This window comes from Lottia gigantea (genome assembly GCF_000327385.1).
Source record: "Lottia gigantea unplaced genomic scaffold LOTGIsca_106, whole genome shotgun sequence".
Lineage (NCBI taxonomy): Eukaryota > Metazoa > Mollusca > Gastropoda > Lottiidae > Lottia > Lottia gigantea.
In genome coordinates, this window is record NW_008706902.1 from 121,859 (window position 1) to 146,799 (window position 24,941).

The following is a 24,941-nucleotide window of genomic DNA, read 5'->3' on the forward strand; positions in this document are numbered from 1 at the left end:
AATCATTTATAGTGTTCACAGCTCACTCTCAAAATTTTAATAAAGCTATAATATGATATCTTTATATTTATAAACAGGGCTCGAACTATACTTTAAAAATAAAGAAAAAAACACACACAGTGAATTTAAAATATTATGTATTTACAAGAAAAATTATTGCAATTTTAACAGAACACGTATGTCTTAAAACAGACGTACAATTGAGGACATAAAAATATTAGATGAAAATATTGCTATTGTATGCTTTTTCAATTGTCAAAACCATGATTGTATGTAAGGTACAGTAAGAAGAATAACATGCTTTAAATACACATGATCTGTAGGTTCTTATTTTAAATCCAACAATCGTGAAGTCTTTAATCTCCCATTTCTGGCTTGGCTTTGGACACGTATGATTTATAGTTTGGTCCAGCTGAGGAAATAGAAACACCACTGGAGGCTACAAATCCGACAAAATAAAGAATCTTAAAGACGTTCCCATCTTAACGATCATATTTCATTATTTCACAGTCTATATTCTGACTAGTCATAAATATAGAAGAGGAAGGATAATACCCAAGTTATGGCAGTGTATCTTTTAATTATATAGCCCATAATGTAGCTGACGTTTATACCACGATGTACCAGAACGGAACATAATCAGCTATGAACCAAAACCAAGTTAATGAACACAGTTGCATCAGCAGGTATCCTGCACGGATTAGCATAAGCATGCCACTCTGACTACAGAGAACTGCCAACCAGGGTCTGAAATCTGCACATAATAGACTCGTGAAAATAACACATATGAAAAAATTTGCTTTGTTCAAGCGACCAGCCAATCAGATTACGGTATGACCGTAAACCCTGGTTACATCATAGATTATTTTCTCTAAGATATTTGTCGGATTTTTACAATATTTACACGTGCATGACAAAGAGAAATATGAAAGAAAACATTGTGCGTGTGAAATATGAGGAAGAATTGCTTAAAGGGACAGATTCGCCATTTTCAGTTTTTTTTATTTGGGTCTTGAATATATGTATATAATTACTAGAAATCTACGGAAATGGCATATTTTTTTCAAAAATACACCAAACAAGGAATTTCACAAACAGTGAGCTGTGAATAATATTACTGATTAGCTGAGCTACAAAAAATAATCCGGTCTCTCAGTCTGAGGTACGATTGATCGAACGGATGGCGAATCTGTCCCTTTAACAGTTACACCGTGTCCGGACACGATTGATGCTTGCCTAAACAAATAATTTAATGTGTCGATCATCTCAACTGACGAATCTGTTTTCAGAAGTTACAGGCCTATAACTCAGTAAAGGTGCCCTCACACCATAGCTATTACCAGTTGCGTTTGGTTGCGAATATTGAAAGTGACCATGAGTACCGAATGCAAATCACAACTCAGTTGCACGAGAGCTGCTTTCGAAATGTATCACCGCTTTTCTTATCGCATCCATACGCAACTGGTGATCGTCATGGTCATACGAAACAACGTATAGTTCTCATGAAATTCTCATGTAAGAACCAGAAATAGTTTTGTATGAGCCATGGTGTGAGGGCCACTAAGTAACGTTTCTTATGACCCGCGTTCCATTTATAGTTCCATAGTGTCTATTTTCTGACAAAATTTTACTGAATTATATGAATAGAAAGCTAATATGTATTATTGTATACCTAGTCTCATCTCTTTCAAAAATATATACCTTAAAATGGGCCTTTGAATGAATTTATGCGATGCCAATTAGTTCAAATTCTTCCTTCGCAGTGTGCTACCTTGTAGGAATAAATATATATAGACTGTCGACAGTGACAATGTTGAAGAATATTATCAATGAGGTCGATAAGTAGGGTATCACTTAGCCATAAGCAAAACATTTTTAAAAAAAGAAAAATCGGTCAAAGAATGTCTAGTTGACTAGAAAAATTAAGTAACATAATAACAACAGACTATAACAAGAGAATACAATTTCAAGCACACTGGAATTTTATGATGAAAGCGCAAAGAGTTTTCTGAAATATTTTTGGTTATACACCAAGTAGGCGGAGTTCGTGGTCCAAGTGATAAGATTAATTATAGGATTTAAAAAGGTTTTTTTCTCGAATAATAGTCGTAAACTGATTAGGTTCCATCTGGAGTTAATGTTTGGTGGTAACAGCAATACCCTTGTGTTGCACAATATACATATCACTGTTAAATTTCTAGAAATTAGTTAAGAAAAGGTAGGAAGAACATCCAAATTCCACAAAACTAAAAATTGTGTTTCGTAGATCATCTTTTCCAGTTGGTCCTTGTAATCAACTGGAATGGGGCAAACATCAACAAACATAGGTGCAACGAGTTACTTCATTTATGCCATGTGCATCATCGTGCAGTAATTTTACGCCTTGAATTTTGTTTGAAGTTTCCTGAACTTTCTGTAATCATCGTAATATAGACCTTGTTCCATACATTATAAGGAAAATATTCAAACACACTGACCCGTAAACCAAAAGAACTCTTGTAATGAAAAATTAACACAATCACCATCTGTTTACAAATCACCCGGTTTCTATCTATTGTCTCTTTCGGTCTTTCGTAATTCTTTTAAAAGTACCGAAATTGGTGCATTTTCCTATTCATAAATCTTTGGCGGTGAACTGAAATACCTAACTAGTAACGCAAAATATGGTGAACCGCAACATATCCGAACCCCAACCCACTTAAGTTAACGGCCATCACTCATCTAGTTGAGCCACTGTCCAAACATTAAAAAAATTCATATTCACATCATTGGGCTATTTGTTATAGTAATAAAATATAATAATAAGGGAAAATCACATTCGTAAAGAATCACATTGGATTTGTCATCTCGCTTCGCGGAGCTGAAAGTAACACAATACCAGTAATGACCATTGTCATTATCACAAAACAAGATAAGAGAACTCTGTCCACAATTTGCGCAACTTGTTGCCAGTCAAGTTTAATCGACTCGCGTCTATCGTTTTCAACCAGTCGCATTTCATTGCGTTCTATTGTTTGATACACTTTTTGTAGAACTCTCATAAATTGCAGTTCAAAATTCTCAATAACCGGGCTACTCGTTGATGTCATTGGTCTAAATCTTGGCGAGAAATTGTGACCGGAAATGCCGCCATTTGCCTGTTTAGGCTCAGTCTCTAGTTTAACGTCGACGTGACTAAACGATGATAATTCTGTAGCTGGCATGTACTCCTGTAGAGAAACATAATAAAAATGTGAGAAAATTCGGAATGGGACATTATTACCATTAGAAGTTGAAAGGCTAACAAAATATCAGGCTACTATTAGTACAATCTTTCAACAATAGGTTGAATTAACTCTTGTGCTTTTTACACAGTGAGCAGACGACGAGAAAATGATTTGCCTCTTTACTTTGAAATGTAATATCCTCTGGTTTGTTTCGACCGAAGGCTTCACGATAGCCGTTCAATGGGAGACATATTTAGTTGGCCTTCCATAAAGGAATGCTACTAAAACGGTTGTAGCAGAGTAGTTACTGCGGATCCAGCCTGAGGGGAAGTTGACATTGGTGTAAGCATTATTTAATTGAAACATTTCAAAGTAAAGAGGCAAGTCATTTTCTCGTCGTCTGCTCACATGCACATTGATATGGTTTTGACCACATGTCTTTGTGACTAAATTAAAATAAATACCCTATTTCCTCTACTAGAAGCTTCGACATCATGTTGTGGTGCCATTTTATATCTGATGTACCCGGTGTTGGTAGCTCCATTACATTCCTGCTGTTGGGACTGAAACCAAACACCGTTGAGTTTATTACAGAGGTGATGACTAAATCTCGATTCTCATATAATTGATTAAATCTACTCTATTACTGTGTGTAGAGGAATTGTAAAAGTTACAAGAACTAGCAAAAATACCATCTCCATTATTTCAACAAATATTATAGGGTACAAATCAAAAGCTCTTAAAGAACATGCTTTGCATAATGGAATAAGGGTATAAATACGAAAAACAAAATATTCTACACTGATTTATGCTATTATTGGAACAATTACCAGGTCTAATCGTTCTGTTAAAACAATTTTCACCATTATAGTAACCTCATCTGAACGTCCCCTATTAAATGTGTTTCCACGATTAAACGCATCCTCTGTTTATTTGATCGAGACAAAATCGTCCGAGGATAATACACGAATAACTTTATTTTACAATAAGTGCAATTGGATTTGAATGGCAACATTACTGGAATACGTGGGAGTATTATCGCCATATCTGATGCCGTAATTGGAGCGCAGCGTCGATAGTCTCGAAATATTAATGACTTTAATTGGGAAATCGATGTGAAATATATTGTAATTATACCCAGATTATCTGACACTTATTGTTTTTTCAATAATATAATTTACTCAGTGCAGAGTTTTCAATTTCAATTCATGGATATCAATTTAAACCATGAATGAGATTTGCATTAAAGGAATATAGTCGACTAATTATCGTCTTTAACCAGTTGATAAAGTTTAATTTCAACCACCTGTATGATTTTTCTGACATACAGATCATATTTAATTCTTTTACAAAAGATACCTTGCTCACACTGTCGTCACTTGTTTAGAACATTATCGGTGATATCTGCGTGGGAAAACTGTTACTAACAACATTGAAACGTTACTTTTTCCCTTAATCGTAGACGAAGTGGACGTCAGATTGAATTGAGCATTGTCAGATTGTAAAAGCAAATAGACTATTATATCTTATTATTGTGGGTTATGAACTAACTAAAATACTTACATTACTATTCTTTGTTTTTACATCGGATTCAATTTTCATACAAAATATCTTAGCAAAGAAACCAAAGCAAATTTTCTTAATAATCCTAGGAACTTCTAAACCCCTGGCTCCTTTATGATGTATATTCAAGGTAAAAACTGTCATGGCGGTAGCGAACGATACAATGAATATAGTCATTCCATAATATAAACCTGAAAATAGATTTAATAAGACAAACGTGAAAACAGAACATGAATATGAAAGTTTAGTTTACATAGATAACAGTATGTTGTTCAGTATATCATGTCAACGTCGAACTGGTCGAACAGAAGACGCTAGTTATTTTAACTTTTTACTTGGCTTCTTCTTCTGGCTATATGCCATTATAACAATGGTTTGGGTGTCATAGACTAATATAGTTTTACCTATAGCCCAACAAGAACCAAAGCAATCGGACGGAGAGTTGGAAAGGTGGAAATAGAAATATATATTTCTATATGACTCATTTCAGAGCTACTTTCTTTTCGGTAGTTCTTTCTAGAGCTAACTATGGTATTATTTCGTTCGAATCGTGTCAGTGCTTGTCAAATCCTGGATGATGGATCAGAAATATCTTATTTTTGTGTTTTATAAGTAGATTCTTTTTTTCTCTAGAAAACTGTAAAAATATCAAATAACGTGTTGGTACATCAAAAACACTACCAAAGCCTACTTCAGAAAAACAACAAAGGCAATCGAAAAACCAACAAACGGCTATTTATCTGGACATAAAGAAAAGACTGGATGTTTTATAAGATATTATTGAATAATAAATCGTTAAATAGCCTGATAACTTTTGATCTGCCAATCGTTCTACTGATGCCGACCTTTGATTATAATTATACTGTAGATGTAATCAAAGTACTGAGCCATCGACTGAGATTGGTGAAAGCACGATCATTACGTGTGAAATAGTCTTCAAAGTTCGTTTAAATAGGTTCTTTAGGCATAACTACCAATCAAGTTAGAGTAATTCGTTCATCAATACTGATCTTACCTGCCCTGTGGGTTCAGAGGAAGTCTAATCAATTTACTCGTGTCAAAGCCCGACAGATATTAAAGTTTTTTATATTCTTTCATCATCGGCTGTTGAAAGACTAAATTCTATGTTGTCATATCCAAACTATTATGTGCAAAAATAATACCGAATTATTTTTTAGCCATTAAGAGCCAATTAAGAAGGAACTAATTACCTGTGCGGGCCAAGTTGTTCTTATGCAATTACGTAATAATATATGAGCACATTTTTAAAAGGGGGCTCAACTATAGTGACTCAACAAGTAATTTAAGTAATCTAAATTTTTCAAAAATCAAAATTTCAAAATCAGGGCCCCGCTGACTCTCCTCTACCTATGGGCCTGATTATTATCAGTATTATTATTATCATTATTATTATTATTATTATTATTATTATTATTAACATTATTATTATTATTATTATTATTATTAACATTATTATCATGATTATTATTATTATTATTATTATTATTAACATTATTATTATTATTATCATTATTATTATTATCATTATTATCATTATTATTATTATTAACATTATTATTATTATTATTATTATTATTATTATTTAAGCTGGTGGTTAAAAATGACTTCTGGTGTACCTTAAGCATAATTGGAATATGATCAATAAAAATCAAGGTTAGGTCGACAGCATGTTTGCTTTAATACAATGTAATAATATATAAAATTTAATCATTAATATTTACATTGGTTTCTTCCGTATTGTTAATCAATTTAAAACTTTAAGGTGCCGTCCAGTGTAACATTATGTAATAATGATTCCATTTCGTATTTTGTATCTAGATATGGCAACGAACTACATATCAATTAACAAATTAAAATGGCAGTTTGCTGTTTGAGATTGGCTCAATAGAGGTTTGCTTAAGGATAATTTGCGGTTTACTTTCGGCTCAATGTCAGTTTGATGTTAACGCACTATACAAAATGGCAGTTTGCTGTTTGCGCTTGGCTCAATGGCAGTTTGCTGTTCGCGACTGGCTCAATGGCAGATTGCTGTTTCTGTTTGGCTCAATGGCAGTTTGCTGTTTCTGTTTGGCTCAATGGCAGTTTGCTGTTCGCGACTGGCTCAATGGCAGATTGCTGTTTCTGTTTGGCTCAATGGCAGTTTGCTGTTTCTGTTTGGCTCAATGGCAGTTTGCTGTTCGCGACTGGCTCAATGGCAGATTGCTGTTTCTGTTTGGCTCAATGGCAGTTTGCTGTTTCTGTTTGGCTCAATGGCAGTTTGCTGTTCGCGACTGGCTCAATGGCAGATTGCTGTTTCTGTTTGGCTCAATGGCAGTTTGCTGTTTCTGTTTGGCTCAATGGCAGTTTGCTGTTCGCGACTGGCTCAATGGCAGATTGCTGTTTCTGTTTGGCTCAATGGCAGTTTGCTGTTCGCGACTGGCTCAATGGCAGATTGCTGTTTCTGTTTGGCTCAATGGCAGATTGCTGTTTCTGTTTGGCTCAATGGCAGTTTGCTGCTTGCGCTTGTCCAAACGGCAGTTTGCGGCTTGCGCTTTGCCCTATGTCAGTTTGCTGCTTGCGCTTGGCCCAATGTCAGTTTGCTGTTTGCGCTTGGCTCAATATCAAGTTGATGTTAGTGCTTGGCTCAATGTCAAGTTGCTGTTAGTGCTTGGCTCAATGGCAGTTTGCTTCTTGCGCTTGGCCAAACGGCAGTTTGCTGTTAGTGCTTGGCCCAATGTCAGTTTGCTTCTTGCGCTTGGCCAAACGGCTGTTTGCTGTTTGCACTTAGCTAAAAGACAACTTGGTGTAGTCAGAATCACTTTGATATTCACTACGATTCAGACCATCTACATCGTTTTAAAATCTGAACCAAAAAGTATCTAAATCGTATTCTATACCATCACTCAGACAATATATCGAGCTAATATGAGTCTGGGCTTGTCACTTTAATCAACCATGTAATTGTATGTGTGAGGAGCTTATTTAGAGAGTAATTTAATAAAGAAATTTGTTTGAGAACATACAGTATTTTTAGAACCAAGGTGATTAATTAAAGTTTCTTGGTAATAAAATATTTTTATTCTGTTAATAATTAATGCAGGGTATATTCATATTGGCCCACTTGTATGTTTGTATTTCATGTTTCAACCTTAACAGAAATATAATCATAAGCTATGTATAATTCCTTATAAAGGGATGCTCGATTGGAAAATACGGTGACAGTGTGCCATCAGTATTCAAGTCATTATCTTAAATCTGACACCATGTCAGATATAATAGCTATATAGGCTATAGTACTTTATCAGAAAATGTCAGTGGTATTCATAAAGTCCTCGTCTCAATGTCTGAGCTCAAATTCCATAAATTGGAATTGCCTGCACAGCTATAAAAGACTGACTGGGTAAAAGTATAATCCAAACAGGATATCTAGTTGTAAAGACAGGAAAGGAATATTTTAATGATAGACAACAATATCAATGGCGTTTCTACGCCCTCCAACCACTTTCAAATTTGTTATCATTGTTATAATGTATGAGTTATTGCCCTTGTTCTTTAAAATGTGTTCAAATTTAAGCACGAAAACACTCTAGAAGGTCCAATTCTTGACAGATTTTTACTAAACTTGGTAGTATTATACAGAATCGCACCGAAATATTTCATTTATTTTTTATATTACCTTGCCTGTCAAGCGATATTTTATAGCGAAACAATGACTTAACCAGAAGTTAACAACCAAAATTGATATCGCTAATTAATATATCATAGATATCCTTACACAGGACCGAAATGACTGAATTAAGAGGTATACTGACAATGGGTAGTTTCCGTAGAGGGAGCTAGAGGACCGTTTAGAATAATGAGTCACGTCAGTACTATATACTAATGGAGGAAAACATTTATTTATTTCCTTATAATTATTTTGATTCCATCAACTATATAATTCTATCAGCTACTATTTCTCCAAATTCAATCGTTTTGATTCGTTGTAGAAGAATCATAATCCGTAAAATTAGCGATACCAAAATGTAAAGCAATTTGTGACTTCCGGTTGGGGCGGTTGGTTTACTGGTGATGTTTAGTGGTTGAGATCTACTAACTAGCTTTAAAAGAAGCACGTGAGGGTGTACTTCGGCAAGCCACAAGTAGTGGGTACAATGAATTTTTAAATGCTTTTCAAAAATCAATTTGGAAACACAGTGGACATTTTGACATTTAAAATATAGTCTTCCGGTTGGGGTTCGGCTTTAAGATTAATACATACGGGGGTATTTTTGATCGGTACAGAATTTTTTAAGGGTTTTGTGCTTATCACAATCTATTTAGAAACAAATACAGGAATGTAACGCCACAAGAGAAATTGACATTGAGCATAAACTTACCTATTAGAGGAAGAACATCAGAAGTAGGAGGCATGTTCTCAGTCACGAGCATCATAAATACTGTCATTGATAGCAGAGTGGTGATACCCATTGTTACTTTTTCCCCGGAGTCAGACGGAATGTAAAATCCTAGTAAAGCCACCAGTGTTATCATTATACACGGTAGAATCATGTTGAAGATGTAGAATAACGGACGTCGTCGGATATGGATGTAAAACGTTATATCCGGGTACGGTTCCGCACAACACGAATAATACACTACGTTTCGTTCTACTTTCAGTTTATCCAATTCCCATTCACTATTATGGATGTAGTTTGTTGTATCTCCATCTCCGGTATTAACCATTAAATTCAGTTGATATCCGTCGTACGTCCAAGACGCAAACAACATCGTACAGTTCTGTTCATCAAACGGAAAATAACGTACGTCAATTGAACACGAACTTTTGAAAATGACCATAGATAACCACGTGACATTACCATCTGACGTCACTATCACATTGGAACTAATTGATGAAAATATAGAGGAGACATCGGCACTGAAAATAAAAAACATCAGTATAAAAATGATAATTATGATCAGCGGGTAGTAAATATGGACAGAAGGATACGATGGTAAGTGCTCAAAAAACCGTTTTGAAGAGATATTCATCAACAATTCAAATGCTATCAGATCTGTAGTTAGTTAACAATGTATTGGCTATTGATATCACTTTCCAAAATGAAAATGCAAAGCCAAGTTTATCTACAATTAAATATAAATCGACTGGGTTATCTGCTTTTGGACTTTTTCACACAGATTTGGAGGTGACCATAATGCAATCATAACAGATGTAAAATGTACAATTATACGACTAAAAACCTTTGTTTTACGAATATCGGCGTACCAACAGAAATCTAGATTTATAAGTAATATATTGAAGTATGAAAATCTGAATAAAGAAAAGGATTTAACATAACAATAACCAAAGGCGGAAAGACAATACAGTATTTGTGGTATATTTGGTAAAAATCAAGAATGGGTGATCTAAGTTAAGTTATAAGACAGGCAACTTCTGTATCCAAACTCAATCATCTACTGTAGTTATTACAATAACTCAAAAATTCCTTAAATCGCTGAAGGTTCATCTTTCTTATTCGACAGAGCCAGAGACATTTCTGTGGATTATTCAACTGGGTTCACGACTGACAGTCATCGATAGATCACGTGATGATGACCAAGACTTCATGTCTTTCTAAACATGCCTGGAAAAACTTTTATTAAGCTCAAACATAATGCAATTATTTAACTCTCCTGTCAACAGACGAATCTGAATCATATTACATGTTACAAATTGTCCCGTAGATTAAAAAAAACAATGCCTCGACAAGATTCTACTATGCCTACTAATGGAATTCATAATTGAAGCTCACTTGTTATACAGAAGGACATCCGGCCTCCAAACTTGATCAAAAGGTAGTCTAATAACTTTAATACCACCATAGTCATCCGGGTCCCATCTTAATGCATAATCAATCCATATCTGAAATATATAAAATAATCTATCGAAAATTTCGTACGGTTTATCGAATTTCCGGATAGTTAACATATGTCATTACTATAGTCTTCTGTTTTGACACCTGTCAAGTGTCACGTACGCACCATGGGATAAACATGCATGTATTTTACATGGTCTTTCAAACTAGAAGTTTCATTTATGCTAGTTGAAAAAGTCCATAAAAAAATATTGAATTTAAGAGTAGTATTAGTTATAACCAGTGGCGGACCCATGTTTTCGTCCGAGGTGGTGTAGGGGGGGGGGGTGACCTGAAGTTTCCCGAATTTCTAACCTAGTCATGAGATATTTGCCCCAAAAACATGCCATTGGAATCCCTCCGATTGATCATCTTCAGTACCACTATATCGACACCTACAGCAGTGCGATAGTATGAGTTCCTGTGAAGCTGGTCCAGCTTTGCACTAAATTTATGTTGATAGCTTACTGTTAAAGTTTCACATTAATAATCAATTCACTTCACTTTATTTCTTACTTTTATTTTATGTCGGGATGCGTTTTTAAATTTGTATCTCTGTCAATTTTAAATTCTAATAATATTTTATGTCTTACTGCAATCTCTTGTTTTCAAGAGATATGTTTTTGCTACTTTGAATGATGTCGATTTCGTGTTTGAAAACAGTAAATGAAATATGAATATTTCCCTTCATTATTTACTTAACAGTTAAAGAAATACCGGAAATCATTTTACACAAATGTTCACACCATATTAGAATTACTGTCGGCAATTACTAGCATTTATCATCGATCCCAGGGTCACCCTCCAACCCCGGGGGTTCGTGCAATTCATAAATATTACTGGAAAAATCATTTCAGTGGAATAATTGAACAGTTTTTCTCAAACTATCTAAAAATAGTTCTCAAACTAATTTCTAAAGCCGAGAGGAATTCTTAATACTCTTATATTCTTTACACTCATTCTATTTTTTAAGATTTTAGTTCTATGAATGGAGCACGTTCGTATAACTGCATATTATTGTGTTTATGTCAAATTACGATGAAGGCAGATCCGCTTTCAATAACGATTTCATAAACAATTTGATCTGACTCTATTTATTCAAGATATTTAAATGAATTTAAACGTCACGTATTTCCTGAATGGTGGACAAACAGCACTGGAGTTCATTGCCCTCCGACCGATGTCCATTTAATTTGAATTGAATTAAACTTCCTTCTTATTACCGGAAGCTAAAACTCACCAAAGCATTTCAGGGCCTTTTATAAAAAGATAATTTCGTAATCTTTCTTCATGTAATATAAAAATATTATACATAAAAAGCCACTGACCTGATTCAACCAACAATTAGTTGTTAATATTTGATTCTTCTCATCCTGAAAATAAAATATAATGAATTTTAGAGATATTTTATCTTGAGCAGTGCTCCTCAACCTCAGTGAGATCATTCCCCGTTAAAAGCTCTTCCGAATCTATTCCTCCCCAAAATAAATCGGTCATTTTGACATGTATTTCACTTGAAAATGTGTTAAACGATTAACCATGAATGTATATACCATCATAATCCACATATTGAAATAGCACAATTTGACCCTTGAGTCGAATATTCGTTCATGATTTTCTGTATGTCCGGGCGGCAATTTCAGTTTAAATCACCTTCGCTTTAACGAACCACGTGTCAGTGTGAGCACATCAACAACCTTACTGAACATACGTGGTAGGATATGGCAGCAGTAGATTCCTCTCCATTAAACCCCTGACAATAATTTCTCCATTGGGGAGGAATTACTCCCCTCTTAAGAAGCACAGATCTAGGGGATGTTCTTGTTTAGTTCAGTAAGTTTGAGTACTTAATGCTAAGTGCTTCATTATGATATATTTTATCTGTTAACTTACATTAGGACAAAACGATGACAGCGAAGCAACCTGCACGAACTTTAACGTTTAACTTAAATCAACCCAGAGTTCTGTATCGCGGAACATCCGACAATACAATCACGGGAAACAAATGTAATCAGTATGCTCTTTCTACATTCTTATCTGAAAGTTTCTGATTTTGCACAATTCTATAAAATCAAGGTGAAGTAAAGGTAATTAAAAGTATTTCATCTGTTACGACGCTGTCGACATGAGCGAAATTGAGAAAATGACAGTCCACAATCATATGCTGATATTCAATATCACATATGCACAAATAGAAGGAGATTCCATTTTGATGCAAAATCAAAGCAACTAAGGTCAACTGTCGGCAACTGAGATTAAACGACTATGCAGATTCGCTCAGATTCCGCCAGTAGTTGTCAACTGCTGCTAGCAGTTGCTTGCACATTATTTCAGTCGTCAGGTAGACCCCAGCCCCCTTCAATGCATTCACGTAATTAGGTAAGGACAGATAAATCATCCTTCATTAATGAGACCAACCATTGTTATAATATATCTGTCGTTTCGCCTATTTTACTAGACTATTTCCATCAAACACATTACACGTTGAGTAATCGTCCCATCCCATGTTTATCCTATTCTCGTAATCGTTTACTAACTTTACATGTCGGTGTTTGAAAGCTAAGTGTCGGAAATAGAAGCTGCTATCGTCGTCATTGAGATAATAGAAAACATACAAATTACGAGAGAAGTCAAAGGTTTTTGAAACCAAAGACGAATTTCTCTTTTAACGTGTTTTAACTAAGTTGATTGTTTTTGAGCTTGTGTTCTATTTACAGCATAGTTCAATTGATTCAACGACTTTAATGTTAGAGATGTGATAACAGAAAATGACAATTAAACTCAATGATTGGGCAGACAGATTCAATAACACAAAAAGCTGATAGTTTTCACTTCAATAGTTATTCAAATCTTCAAACGCTCAACTTAACTCGTGTCAAAAAAGGTCGCTGCATTTAAAAACCTCTGGCTTAGAGTATGGCGCGATATATGTCTGATGTGACAACGTAACCTGTATAATTTGGTAATTCGGAATGACGAAACGTTTGTCCTACAACGCCATGATCTGCGGCACCTTTCTTGTGGCGTTCTGTGACGCATCTCTTACAATGTGACGTTGCAACATGTCACGATTACTTATGATAATTTAGTGATGATATTTCGTGTGACGCATCTTTTACAATGAGCAGTTAAAGCATGGCATGATGCCTTATGGTGTATTGTGATTATATTGAGTGATCTGAAGTCTCTTATGCTAATACTGATATTGTTAATTAAAGCGTGTTATGACGCTTGTCTAACAGAGTGATAGAGAGTGGTGTGGCGGAACAGATCGTTATACCACGCCGTTTTTCTAACCACTAACACAAAGCCTTTTTACTACGTCATATACGTACCATGATAATATTAATAAATAAATAAATTTAACCGATGAAAAATTATAAAATAAAACAAGTTCGAGCATTATGTTCCAATACGGAATTAGCCAAGTCTTTATACTGTTAATGTATTAAAACTCATCTTGCTTTTTATCTTAATCTTTCCACTCCTGAAGTACAACATCTGGAAAATAACGGCTTCTTATCGTGCGACTTTTATTGATGCATTTTACACTCTTCTTCAGTCCTTGTATGTTTTCTGTCGTTTTTATTGGCAAGAGATTAGAAAGTGACATTTGTCTTTTATCTTGTGAATATAATTCAGCGAGAAAGAAATTCTAGACGTCATGTTGATGTGTAGAACAAACCGTTCATTATTTATCATTATACTAGTATCTACGAGATAAAAGATTAAAAGTCAGACGTAATTCAGAGTGCTATCGACTGGTCCAAATATGGGCCTCGCATTTGGTTTTTCGATACGCACATGCATCTTGGGTTCTTTTCATATTGGGAATCAAAGATCAAGTAAATTTTCTGGAAAGAACTCAAACTCGTTCAATATACAAGGTATTTTAGAACTATGATGCGCAAAACTCAGTTTATTATATACTCAATTTAAATCATTAGACAGATAGAGAATTAGGACAGACCCGTGGCAGATCGTAGCAGCCCCATAAACATCCCTTGCAAAATTTACGTCCTCTCCTATTTTCTCTATATATATACTGCAGAACATCCTTATCTTCCTGAAGTAATTATACTTCATTTAAATAGTCTTACATGGTCCTGAATCGATCCCCGCATCTTATTCACTACTATCATAGTTTTTCGAAAAGTACATTATCATTCAATTAATTTAGACTGACCGTGGGTTACATTACATTTCTAGATTATAGAATAAACTATCAACAAACTATTGCTTGTTTGTAGAAACTCTGTACCTTGGAATTGTATCAACAGGATTGTAGACTGTTGATAAATTATCTGATTATAGAATCATCAGATATTATTCAGCTCTCATTATCCACATGTAGGAGATGTTTTGTACCGTGGAAATATTGGAAACACATGACAACACTTCACTGTTGATTACACTACATAGGGAAACTCACTATTGTATCAATAGAGCTTACATTTATTGCCACTTAGCAGAAAGATACCTAAAAATAACTATCGTCATATCAACATTGTAATGTTTTGCCAAACTATGGTTTACAAATCTGGGGGTAAAACTATTTTGAGCTTTAAGGATACGGTAACTTAACTACGAACAATAAGATGATAAATAGTGCTCTATATCAAAAAATAAAGACAGAAATCCATAGTCTGCTTATGTATTCTGTACTTGCGATACATTGCTAAAAGATAGTGTTATAGGTATATATCAGCCTTTCTCTGACTGTGAATGATAATTGTCCATTGAGTAAGTTATATCCCGGGGACTAGAATTAAGATAATAATTATATCGTCTCATGAAGTTCATGTAACAATTCTAGTTGTAGAGGAAGCCATGTTAAGTTAAGAGCTTTACAAATTACACAAGAATCCCAACAAGTCACCGCTTTACAATTGATGTTGTCCTTACAATGGTGTTAATATTATTGGGAGGCTTCTTATACAACATGTGTTTTGTGATATCAGATTTCGTAGGGTTACGGGATAAAAAGTACCATTAACCATAGAGGACTATTTTTCATAATATACAGTAGTGCCTATAGTTACATACTCTGAAGGACTCGACTTAATGACCATCAATACTATCTCAGGATAATTACAAGTTTTGTAAGAAGATAGCAAATATTTTACTATACTGTAAACTGACAAATATCTATCAAAAACAATAAAAGTTAACAATATAATATAGTCATTAACAAAAATATCATTGAAAAGACAAACAAATATCAAACCATATACCATTCTGCGAACGTAGACAATATTTTACAAGAAAGCTTAAAATGTTATGATGCACTCTGTCAGTGATGCAGGTAAGAGGGTAACTCAAACTCAACACGTGATTACATGTGCACGTAAAACCGCGCGATATTGGGTCAGTAAACAAAGGAGGAGAGGAAAGGCACCTACAGTAATGATGCCATCAAGCTGATTGTTGTCCACAATCGCCAAAAACGCTCACCAAGTCACCCGTTGGCCTTACGGAGGTGTTGAGTTTGAGTTTGAGGACAAGCAGAAAATTTGATTTGATTTGAAACGCCACTGGTTTAGGACAGTGGCGGAGTCAGGTTTACGTCGGAGGGGGGCGAGATATCTGATATTGCCCGAATCTCTAACCTAGTTATGAGATTTTTGTCCGAAAAACTTGCTTTCAGGTCTGCGAGGGGGGCGCCCCACTGGTTTATGATATACTTGACTAAAACTGTGCCAGTGGCCTGACCGTTGATTTCAGCGATGCAGATTGACTTCATGCTTCTGTGTCACCACGCTAAATAATTTGTAGACACAACACTCTAGGCCATTATAAGAGTTCGTACTGTATGTTGGGAATCCAGTTAACCTTATTTGTAATTTATTAGAGTTTATGAACTGGAAAATTATGGAAGATGTACAGAATGCCAAGTAGAACCACAGTAGTACCTTAAGTCAAGTAGCTGTTAGTTCATTGACGTTGGTTGATCCGCAGTTAGATTATTTAATAAGTCTTCATTAGTGTGTTATTTTAAGCTTGGATTACCCGGGGTTAACCTTCATCAAACCTCTTTAATTCAATCAAATCATACGTTATATTTCTACACCTGTACACCCACTTTTATAGCATTGGCAGACAACTCTTGTCATTTAGTGTCCAGAATACACTAGATATTCTTCTTATATAATGCTCGCGCCCGTTCAGTTAATTGTCTAACTTTGTCCTTAAGCTGAACACCCTAGGAAACTTAGCAGCCGTTTCCATTGTCGGCAGCATAAGATTAACTTTTTTATCTGATGGTTTTTCTTTTTTTTGTCACGTTGCAATTTGTAGTGTTTGTTGAGTATGTTTAGCAACAATGAAGGGTGTTGCACCAGACAGGGAATGTTTACTCTTCTAGACACCTGATACAACTTTCATCATTTATTACTCACTTATGATTGATATTCTTCCTCATGTGAAAAGTTCATTAGCTGCTACCAATGTTTCGCCAAATATTGAGTTTGAGTTTCAGGATCGTTAGCCCGTATTACTGTGACCATAATATCTTGTGTCCGTATTACTGTGACCATAATATCTTGTGTCTGTATTACTGTGACCATAATATCTTGTGTCCGTATTACTGAGACCATAATAGCTTGTGTCCGTATTACTGTGACCATAATATCTTGTGTCCGTATTACTGTGACCATAATATCTTGTGTCTGTATTACTCTGACCATAATATCTTATGTCCGTATTACTGTGACCATAATATCTTGTGTCCGTATTACTGTGACCATAATATCGTGTGTCCGTATTACTGTGACCATAATATCTTGTGTCTGTATTACTCTGACCATAATATCTTGTGTCTGTATTACTGTGACCATAATATATTGTGTCCGTATTATCATAATATCTTGTGTCCGTATGACTGTGACCATAATATCTTGTGTCCGTATTACTGTGACCATAATATCTTGTGTCCGTATTACTGTGACCATAATATCTTGTGTCCGTATTACTGTGACCATAATATATTGTGTCCGTATTATCATAATATCTTGTGTCCGTATTACTGTGACCATAATATCTTGTGTCCGTATTACTGTGACGATAATATCTTGTGTCTGTATTACTGTGACCATAATATCTTGTGTCCGTATTACTGTGACCATAATATCTTGTGTCCGTATTACTGTGACCATAATATCTTGTGTCCGTATTACTGTGACCATAATATCTTGTGTCCGTATTACTGTGACCATAATATCTTGTGTCCGTATTACTGTGACCATAATATCTTGTGTCCGTATTACTGTGACCATAATATATTGTGTCCGTATTATCATAATATCTTGTGTCCGTATTACTGTGACGATAATATCTTGTGTCCGTATTACTGTGACGATAATATCTTGTGTCTGTATTACTGTGACTATAATATCTTGTGTCCGTATTACTGTGACCATAATATCTTGTGTCCGTTTTACTGTGACCATAATATCTTGTGTCCGTATTACTGTGACCATAATATCTTGTGTCCGTATTACTGTGACCATAATATCTTGTGTCCGTATTACTGTGACCATAATATCTTGTGTCCGTATTACTGTGACCATAATATCTTGAGTCCGTATTACTGTGATCATAACATCTTGAGCTCGTATTACTGTGACCATAATATATTGTGTCCGTATTACTCTGACCATAATATCTTGAGCCCGTATTACTGTGACCATATCTTGTGTCCATATTACTGTGACCATAATATCTTGTGCCCGTATTACCGTGACCATAATATCTTGTGTCCGTATTACTGTGACCATAATATCTGGTGTCCGTATTACTGTGACCATAATATCTTGTGTCCGTATTACTGTAACTATTTCCATATTTCCCGTGACCAACTTGCCTACATCTACTCCAGAAGCAGTGATATATCATTATGTGTGTAAATTGAATATAACTTGAATTAAAAAGTTAATTGTTTGGTCATCCTGAGGTAGTATACCTTTAAGAGACAAGTAGGCCTGATGCCGTAGGTTCCAATAACAGTGAGAGTAATAGAATGTCTTGTGATACAGTCAATGGTTATGATGGAAATTTCGACGTCGGTTCTCAACCTTGTATGGTTCATCGTCACCTCCATTCAAAACTTCTCAGTAAAACCTCTGTAAACCAGCACCGGGGAAACCGACATATTTGAAAGGTCCCAACCGAATCACTGACAATCTATAGAAGGAACTCCTCTTTACCGGCATCCCATTGGGATTTATCTGTACGATATCCTGGTACGATAGGTGAGCGTTTTTCAAATTCTATTCTATTTGTTTTTCGGACGTGTGTCGTTTAATTTGTGAAATACTTCACTTAATATTACAAAGGATGAAAAGTATAAACTGAATAAACATACAGCTTTCAAAATAACTACACAGAACACAAGTTCTCCAATTATCAAATCAGCTAGTCTCATTAACCGCTAATTGGTAATCTGAACACGGTCAAGATGTAGTACTTGTTTCTTCTCTTTCAAAAATGTTTCATATTTATTATATACAAACCATTAAAAATCAGTTACATTTGGTTATTTATTTTAAATATCTGTGTTTCATATTTCACGTTACTTCAGTGAAAAATCTAACGTTTTGTAATATTTACAAGATAATAATAACTAGAGCCGTGCCACGGTACCAAAGCAGCGCGCATCCAACCTGATACATCGGTGAAACGTTGCATTTTAAAGTCACAGTGAGATTTCTTACTGAAAAAAAGCTTGTGAACATTCGGTCGTAGAAAATCGATAAACGTTCGGTAGTGAAAAGACGCATGAATTTGATACTATTTGGTATTAAAAGGTGCTATTATTCGGTAGTATAAAGTCGAAATTTCAAATGACTGTAGAACCAGAAGTGAACGATGCACAACAAAAATGGAAACATCTGTGGATAGATCTCGCCAAGGGCAATAACTTTTGATCAGGTCAACAAAGGTTGAATAAAATAGATATTATGAGACTTAAAAGTTTTAAAAATTGCTGTTTTCGAACGTCTGTCAAAGATCAAAGTATGAATGGACATCCTAAAACAACGACCTTTGACCTTGCAAAGGTCAAGGTCATTTAAGTAAAAGGTCAAAGAATACAATTTTTTAACTATAAAACCGTGTTTTTATTAGGAACTGGTCAAGGTAGGGTACTATTTTGATGCAAAAGTTGAAAGTTGAAAAATAAATACTTTTGGAGTTATAAAAAATTCAATCAGGTTAGGTAAATGTGAATCTAACCCGGATGTGCCACACCCACCCCAAAATTTTGCTATATCCATCATCATCTGTACAATGTTTAATTATGTTCAAAAATTCAAGCATCTCAATAAGGGCACAACTTTTGTTCTGGTCACAAGGTCACCAACGGTCGAGGTCACGAGATATGAGCCTTGAAAATTTTGGCAAATATTGAAAAATATCAAACGGAAATAACTAAAATGCAAAATCGAAATTCAAAAATCGGCTCCCACTCTTTTGTTAAGACTCGACTGCTGATGGTATAGACATTAAAATGATGTAAATCCTATTAACCCTTATTTCAAGAAAATGGTTTAAAGAAAATTTGGACATTCAAGATGACGAATGATCCGCTACTTCCGGGAAAAAAATTGATAATAATTCTGACATTTTGCAAAAAGAATTTTTGAAATATCTATAAAATTCCGGAAGTGAAAATTTAGAAGCAAATGACGTCAAAACCGGAAGTGGTAGAAAAATTTTGAAAACATACTTTTATTCGCTATCAAAATGTCTAACTACTTGCAAATTTTCAGATCGATTGAGATAAAATTGTAGAAGTTGAAAAAACCGCTAAAAATAAAACAAAAAAAGTCAGCTACAAAAATCAAAATCTGATAAATTTTAAAGTGCTATCCTGCAGCCATTACTAAATAGTACTGAACAAAACAGAAATTACGATCAAAAATTAGATTTAGAAATTAGAGCAGTAATTCGAAAGAGGTCAAGACTTGCTACGTTCTACGTCATTTCCGGTTGAGCAATTGTGTCATTTTACATTTAAACAACAACGACACGCACTTTATGACAGATAATGATGTCACTTAATGTGTGACATGTGCAGTTTTGGCTGTGCGCTCTGACCAGAATCGGGAAAAATAGTCATTTGCAAAACAATGCAGTAACGCACTGCAAAGAAAAAAAATGGTCATTTGCAAAAATAGTCATTTGCAAAACAAAACTGTGCGTCCGATAGAACGCACTGCAATAAGTCATGTTAAAGGTGAATTACCTTTTAGGATGACAAAAAAATAAATTTTTAATCTTGAGTCCTTGTTCATCTTGACTTACCTGGTGTCATAAACCCATAAAACTATTTAATAATTCATTAAACTAAGTCATTTTTCGTTTTTTTCAACAATTATTTAGTTTAATGGATGTATTGTCTTATATAATGATTCTATTGTTTAGTCATGGCACCTGTAAGTCCAACTGATGAATATAATACACTTGCTAACAAAGTTTGAAAATTTAAATTTTATTCTAAGAGTCGGAATAAATAATGAGATGTAACCGACACGTACGTGATTTTCTATCACAAGATATTTCAATCTGGAACATCTATTGCATTTTTTATGCGAATATTTAGTTTACGAAATTCCATTCTCTCATTTCCTTCGCGAAAACTTTAATCATTTTTAAACCAAAGGAGAGTTCTGTCAATCGTTTTCTTCCAGGAAAGAACTAGTTACAGACTGGACTTTTGTCTACAAGTTTAACACCTAAAATTTTACCTCCAATGAAAAGAGATTTATACAGGAAAGATCATACAATCTCAATCTTATTAGCAGATTATTCTTCCTTAGATAAGTGATGAAGCATCAAATCAAATATTTACTTTTATTCTTTCAAAAACTCACATTTTATTAAGATCATCATTTTTTCATATTTTAGACTCAAGTCAAATATTTCCTTAATTCTTCTGTATTTTTTCTATTTGTTCAAGACCATAACTGTTGACTCGAACGTGAAAAAAAATTTTCGAATTTTTAAATAGAGAAGCTTAATCAATGAACCAGGGTAATTCTATATAGTGCCTAAGGAATGTAAAGACAAGTCTAACAGTAGGTTTTTAAAGTATGAAACTGCTCTTGAATAAATACAGATGTAAAAGTGACGCAACTGCTTTATTCTTCAACGCTGAAGTCGATAAGCTTAGACTACATCAAAAAAAATACTCCAACAATTAGTGGATAGGAAACTCCATCTGTTATTAAGAGATATTTGTATTCCTTGACCCTTTGAACAGTAGGTCAAACCTCTCTTGTAGAAACTCAGAATTATTTTTTACTGATTTGCACTTGACTTCATTAGCCTAGAAAATAACTGAACAGTAGGAAGTATAATCAATTTTATTATATAGCGTCTTTTTCTAGAACACATACATGTATCTTAATTATGATGTTTCACTTCACATTGCATGGTCAGAGCTGGCTATAAATAGTAACATAAAAGGAACATAATCACATGAATCCGTGATCACATACTTCCGGTCATTGTTCACGTTGATGCAACGTTTGCTACATGTTGACGATGATGACAAGGTAAAATTCTTTGCGACGTTGAAAATTTCTTATTATCTTATTAAGTTAAAATTGATGAAGTGTATTTTCTTAATGAACAGAAACTCCTAGAGAAGCTTTAGCTATTTGAGAAATTTCATAATTGAAGAGGCACTCAAACCTTAAAAAACACATCGATTTTTCGAACCCTTCTAATAAAGGCTAATGTTCTTGGGTAAGACTATGTGCAGGGGCACATTTTGATTTACATACAAAGCTAAAAATATTTCTTAATGAGGACCACAGTCTATTAAGGCCGTAGAAACCATCGTTCAACAAGGAACACCAAGGATTTAACCAAAAGGTTACAGTCAATTTCGATTTCCATGCATTAAATTAGCCCTAGTTGTCAGCATATTGACACCATGTTTCTCTTTGATAGAGTACTGCTTTTTAACTTCTGATCTCACAGTCTTGTTCATCGACCGACAATCAATGAGCTAAGCGGTGAAATAGTTTTACAAACTAACAATTCACAAGCACTGAAAATTGAATGCTGCATTTGATGCTATCGGTGAACCCGATACACGTAAAAAGTTAAGAAAACCATCTTACAATCCCTTACAATTACGACTGCAGGTTTATTGATTTGTAAATTAACTCTACCAGCAAGGGAATATGAGTAATGTAAAGTTCAGTGTACAATCTAATGACCAGTGCAGTAATTACAGTCTATTACACAGCGAGGTGACTTCGTAGTTAATAGAACTTACAAGTGTGAACACATCTATTTCCCCTTTGAAGTGAAATGAGTTCAATTGGAACGTCTTATTTCTACTAAATGAACTTTTGCACACCATCCGAGCCTGTTATCAGAGAAGCAAAATCAAATTTAAAATAAAATTAATCAAATATCTCGTCCAAAGCATGGCCAAATTGAGAGTAAAACTTGTAGTGGACTCCTCCAAAGAGAAGTATCATCAGGATTTTTGTAAAGAGTAGGCTAAGCATGCTCTGCTTCGCAACACTCGTCACTACTATATATAAAATCGTTGAAATCGTTGAAATTGTTTCTCTTCATATCTTTGACGAAATTTGCTCATCAGACTATCTACAAAATCATAAATCATTCCGCCTCTGTACTAAGTGCATTGAAAGTCTGTGTTTTTTACATGGACACACCAACGTAGCCTTTTTGAATCTCTACATCGATTTTATATTACGAATTTTAAAAAGCCTATATTATTTCAACTAAACCTTCAAATCACAATTAAAGTTTTAGAAATGGCTTAAAATGTGATTTGAATTTATTGTTTGTGATTATTATATTATTTTGTGATTTATCAGAGCTTTTTTACAAATTCAGGGTAGAGATTCAAAATAGCCGTGAACTACAATTCGTGTGTACTAATACTAAAATGTAACGAAATTTTACGCCCAATTCAGTTCTTACGTTTTAAATGAATTGGTTTGAAACAGATATAAAATGGTTTCTTAGCATAAAATATTTAAATCTACTTACCACATCTATAATTTGGGCTAAAGCTAATCCAAAAGTCACATTTAAAGATTCACTGGCATTCAAAGATGGCCGAATTCGTTTATCATAATCTGCCATTAATTTTCGCACTAATTTGATTTCATTTTTATCACAGTTCACACAACACACTGAAAAAAAACAAAAGAAAAAATCCATTATTATGTGTGAGAAAAGAACTTATTTTAGTCATTCCTTATACTAATAAAAACATATCCAAAACCATAATATTTGCTCGGTATTGGAATTCAACGTTTAATTTCAGTCAAATTCATTAAAATTAAAAACATACACTTGAAATCTCTATATAATTCAGAATACTTATGTAAGCTGTTTGGACTACAGAAATGGAATTGTATACAGTTACTATATCATAATCTCTAGAGAAATTGTCGATATGTATACTGTAAGAGGCATTTGACTCTGGAATATATTCTAGAAGGTTGCTAAAGAATTATATTATTTGTATAAGATACACATTTGAATTATAATACCAGCAACAACCACTACTGTCTTGATGTTAACTTAAGGGTGTTCTCTTTAGAATAACAGATTTAATTCGTTGTCCTCGGTTATCTCCTTGTGATGAATGAATGTTGGTTGCTAACATTTAAAAATGTGTTAATGTGTCAAAATTCAGCTAGGCTTTTTTATAACAGTTAAGAGGCGATTTGATTGAATTAATACATTAAATTCGTGAATATTTTTGCACCAATCTGTCAAATTACCACAGCTGTAAATGTCAAATGTTTCAAATATAAACAAATTTGACAGAAACAGTTTTAGACAGTGGGGAATATTGACATAATAATACCGAAACACAAGCAGTAAGCGGAATATACACGATATATAAATTATCAAAACAAGGCTAATTTTATTCGACGGGGTCGTTATTAATTAAATAACACCGTATTATAGGCGCAGAACGAAATTTATTTTTTTGACTTTCGTAATATTTTGAATTGTCATGATTCTATTAAGTTAAAGGAATCGAATTAATTGAGTGTATAAATATATGACCCATAACAGAAGTTGCACCGACTTCTGCACAATTGTTGATTAAGATTAATGTAATCTGATGTATTTAGTATTGTATTTTAACAGTGGTATTTTTATATCACTCTACAATTGATGTGTTGAGCACTATTATAACAGTGGTATTTCTATATTACTCTATAATTGATGTATTGAGCACTATTTTAACAGTGGTATTTCTATATCACTCTAT

The 24,941-nt window shown here is 34.2% G+C and overlaps 1 protein-coding gene across 1 annotated transcript; it reads right to left on the reverse strand.

Moving 5' to 3' along the window:
- Window positions 1-2,828: 2,828 nt before the first annotated feature.
- Window positions 2,829-23,872, reverse strand: LOTGIDRAFT_136425 (hypothetical protein; the record flags this gene model as incomplete). Its single annotated transcript, XM_009046746.1, has 8 exons — window positions 2,829-3,279; window positions 3,671-3,822; window positions 4,117-4,223; window positions 4,766-4,960; window positions 9,149-9,687; window positions 10,562-10,671; window positions 11,992-12,036; window positions 23,699-23,872. 8 exons carry the CDS (start codon window positions 23,870-23,872, stop codon window positions 2,829-2,831), a joined length of 1,773 nt encoding a protein of 590 aa, XP_009044994.1.
- Between the last annotated feature and the right edge of the window lie 1,069 nt (window positions 23,873-24,941).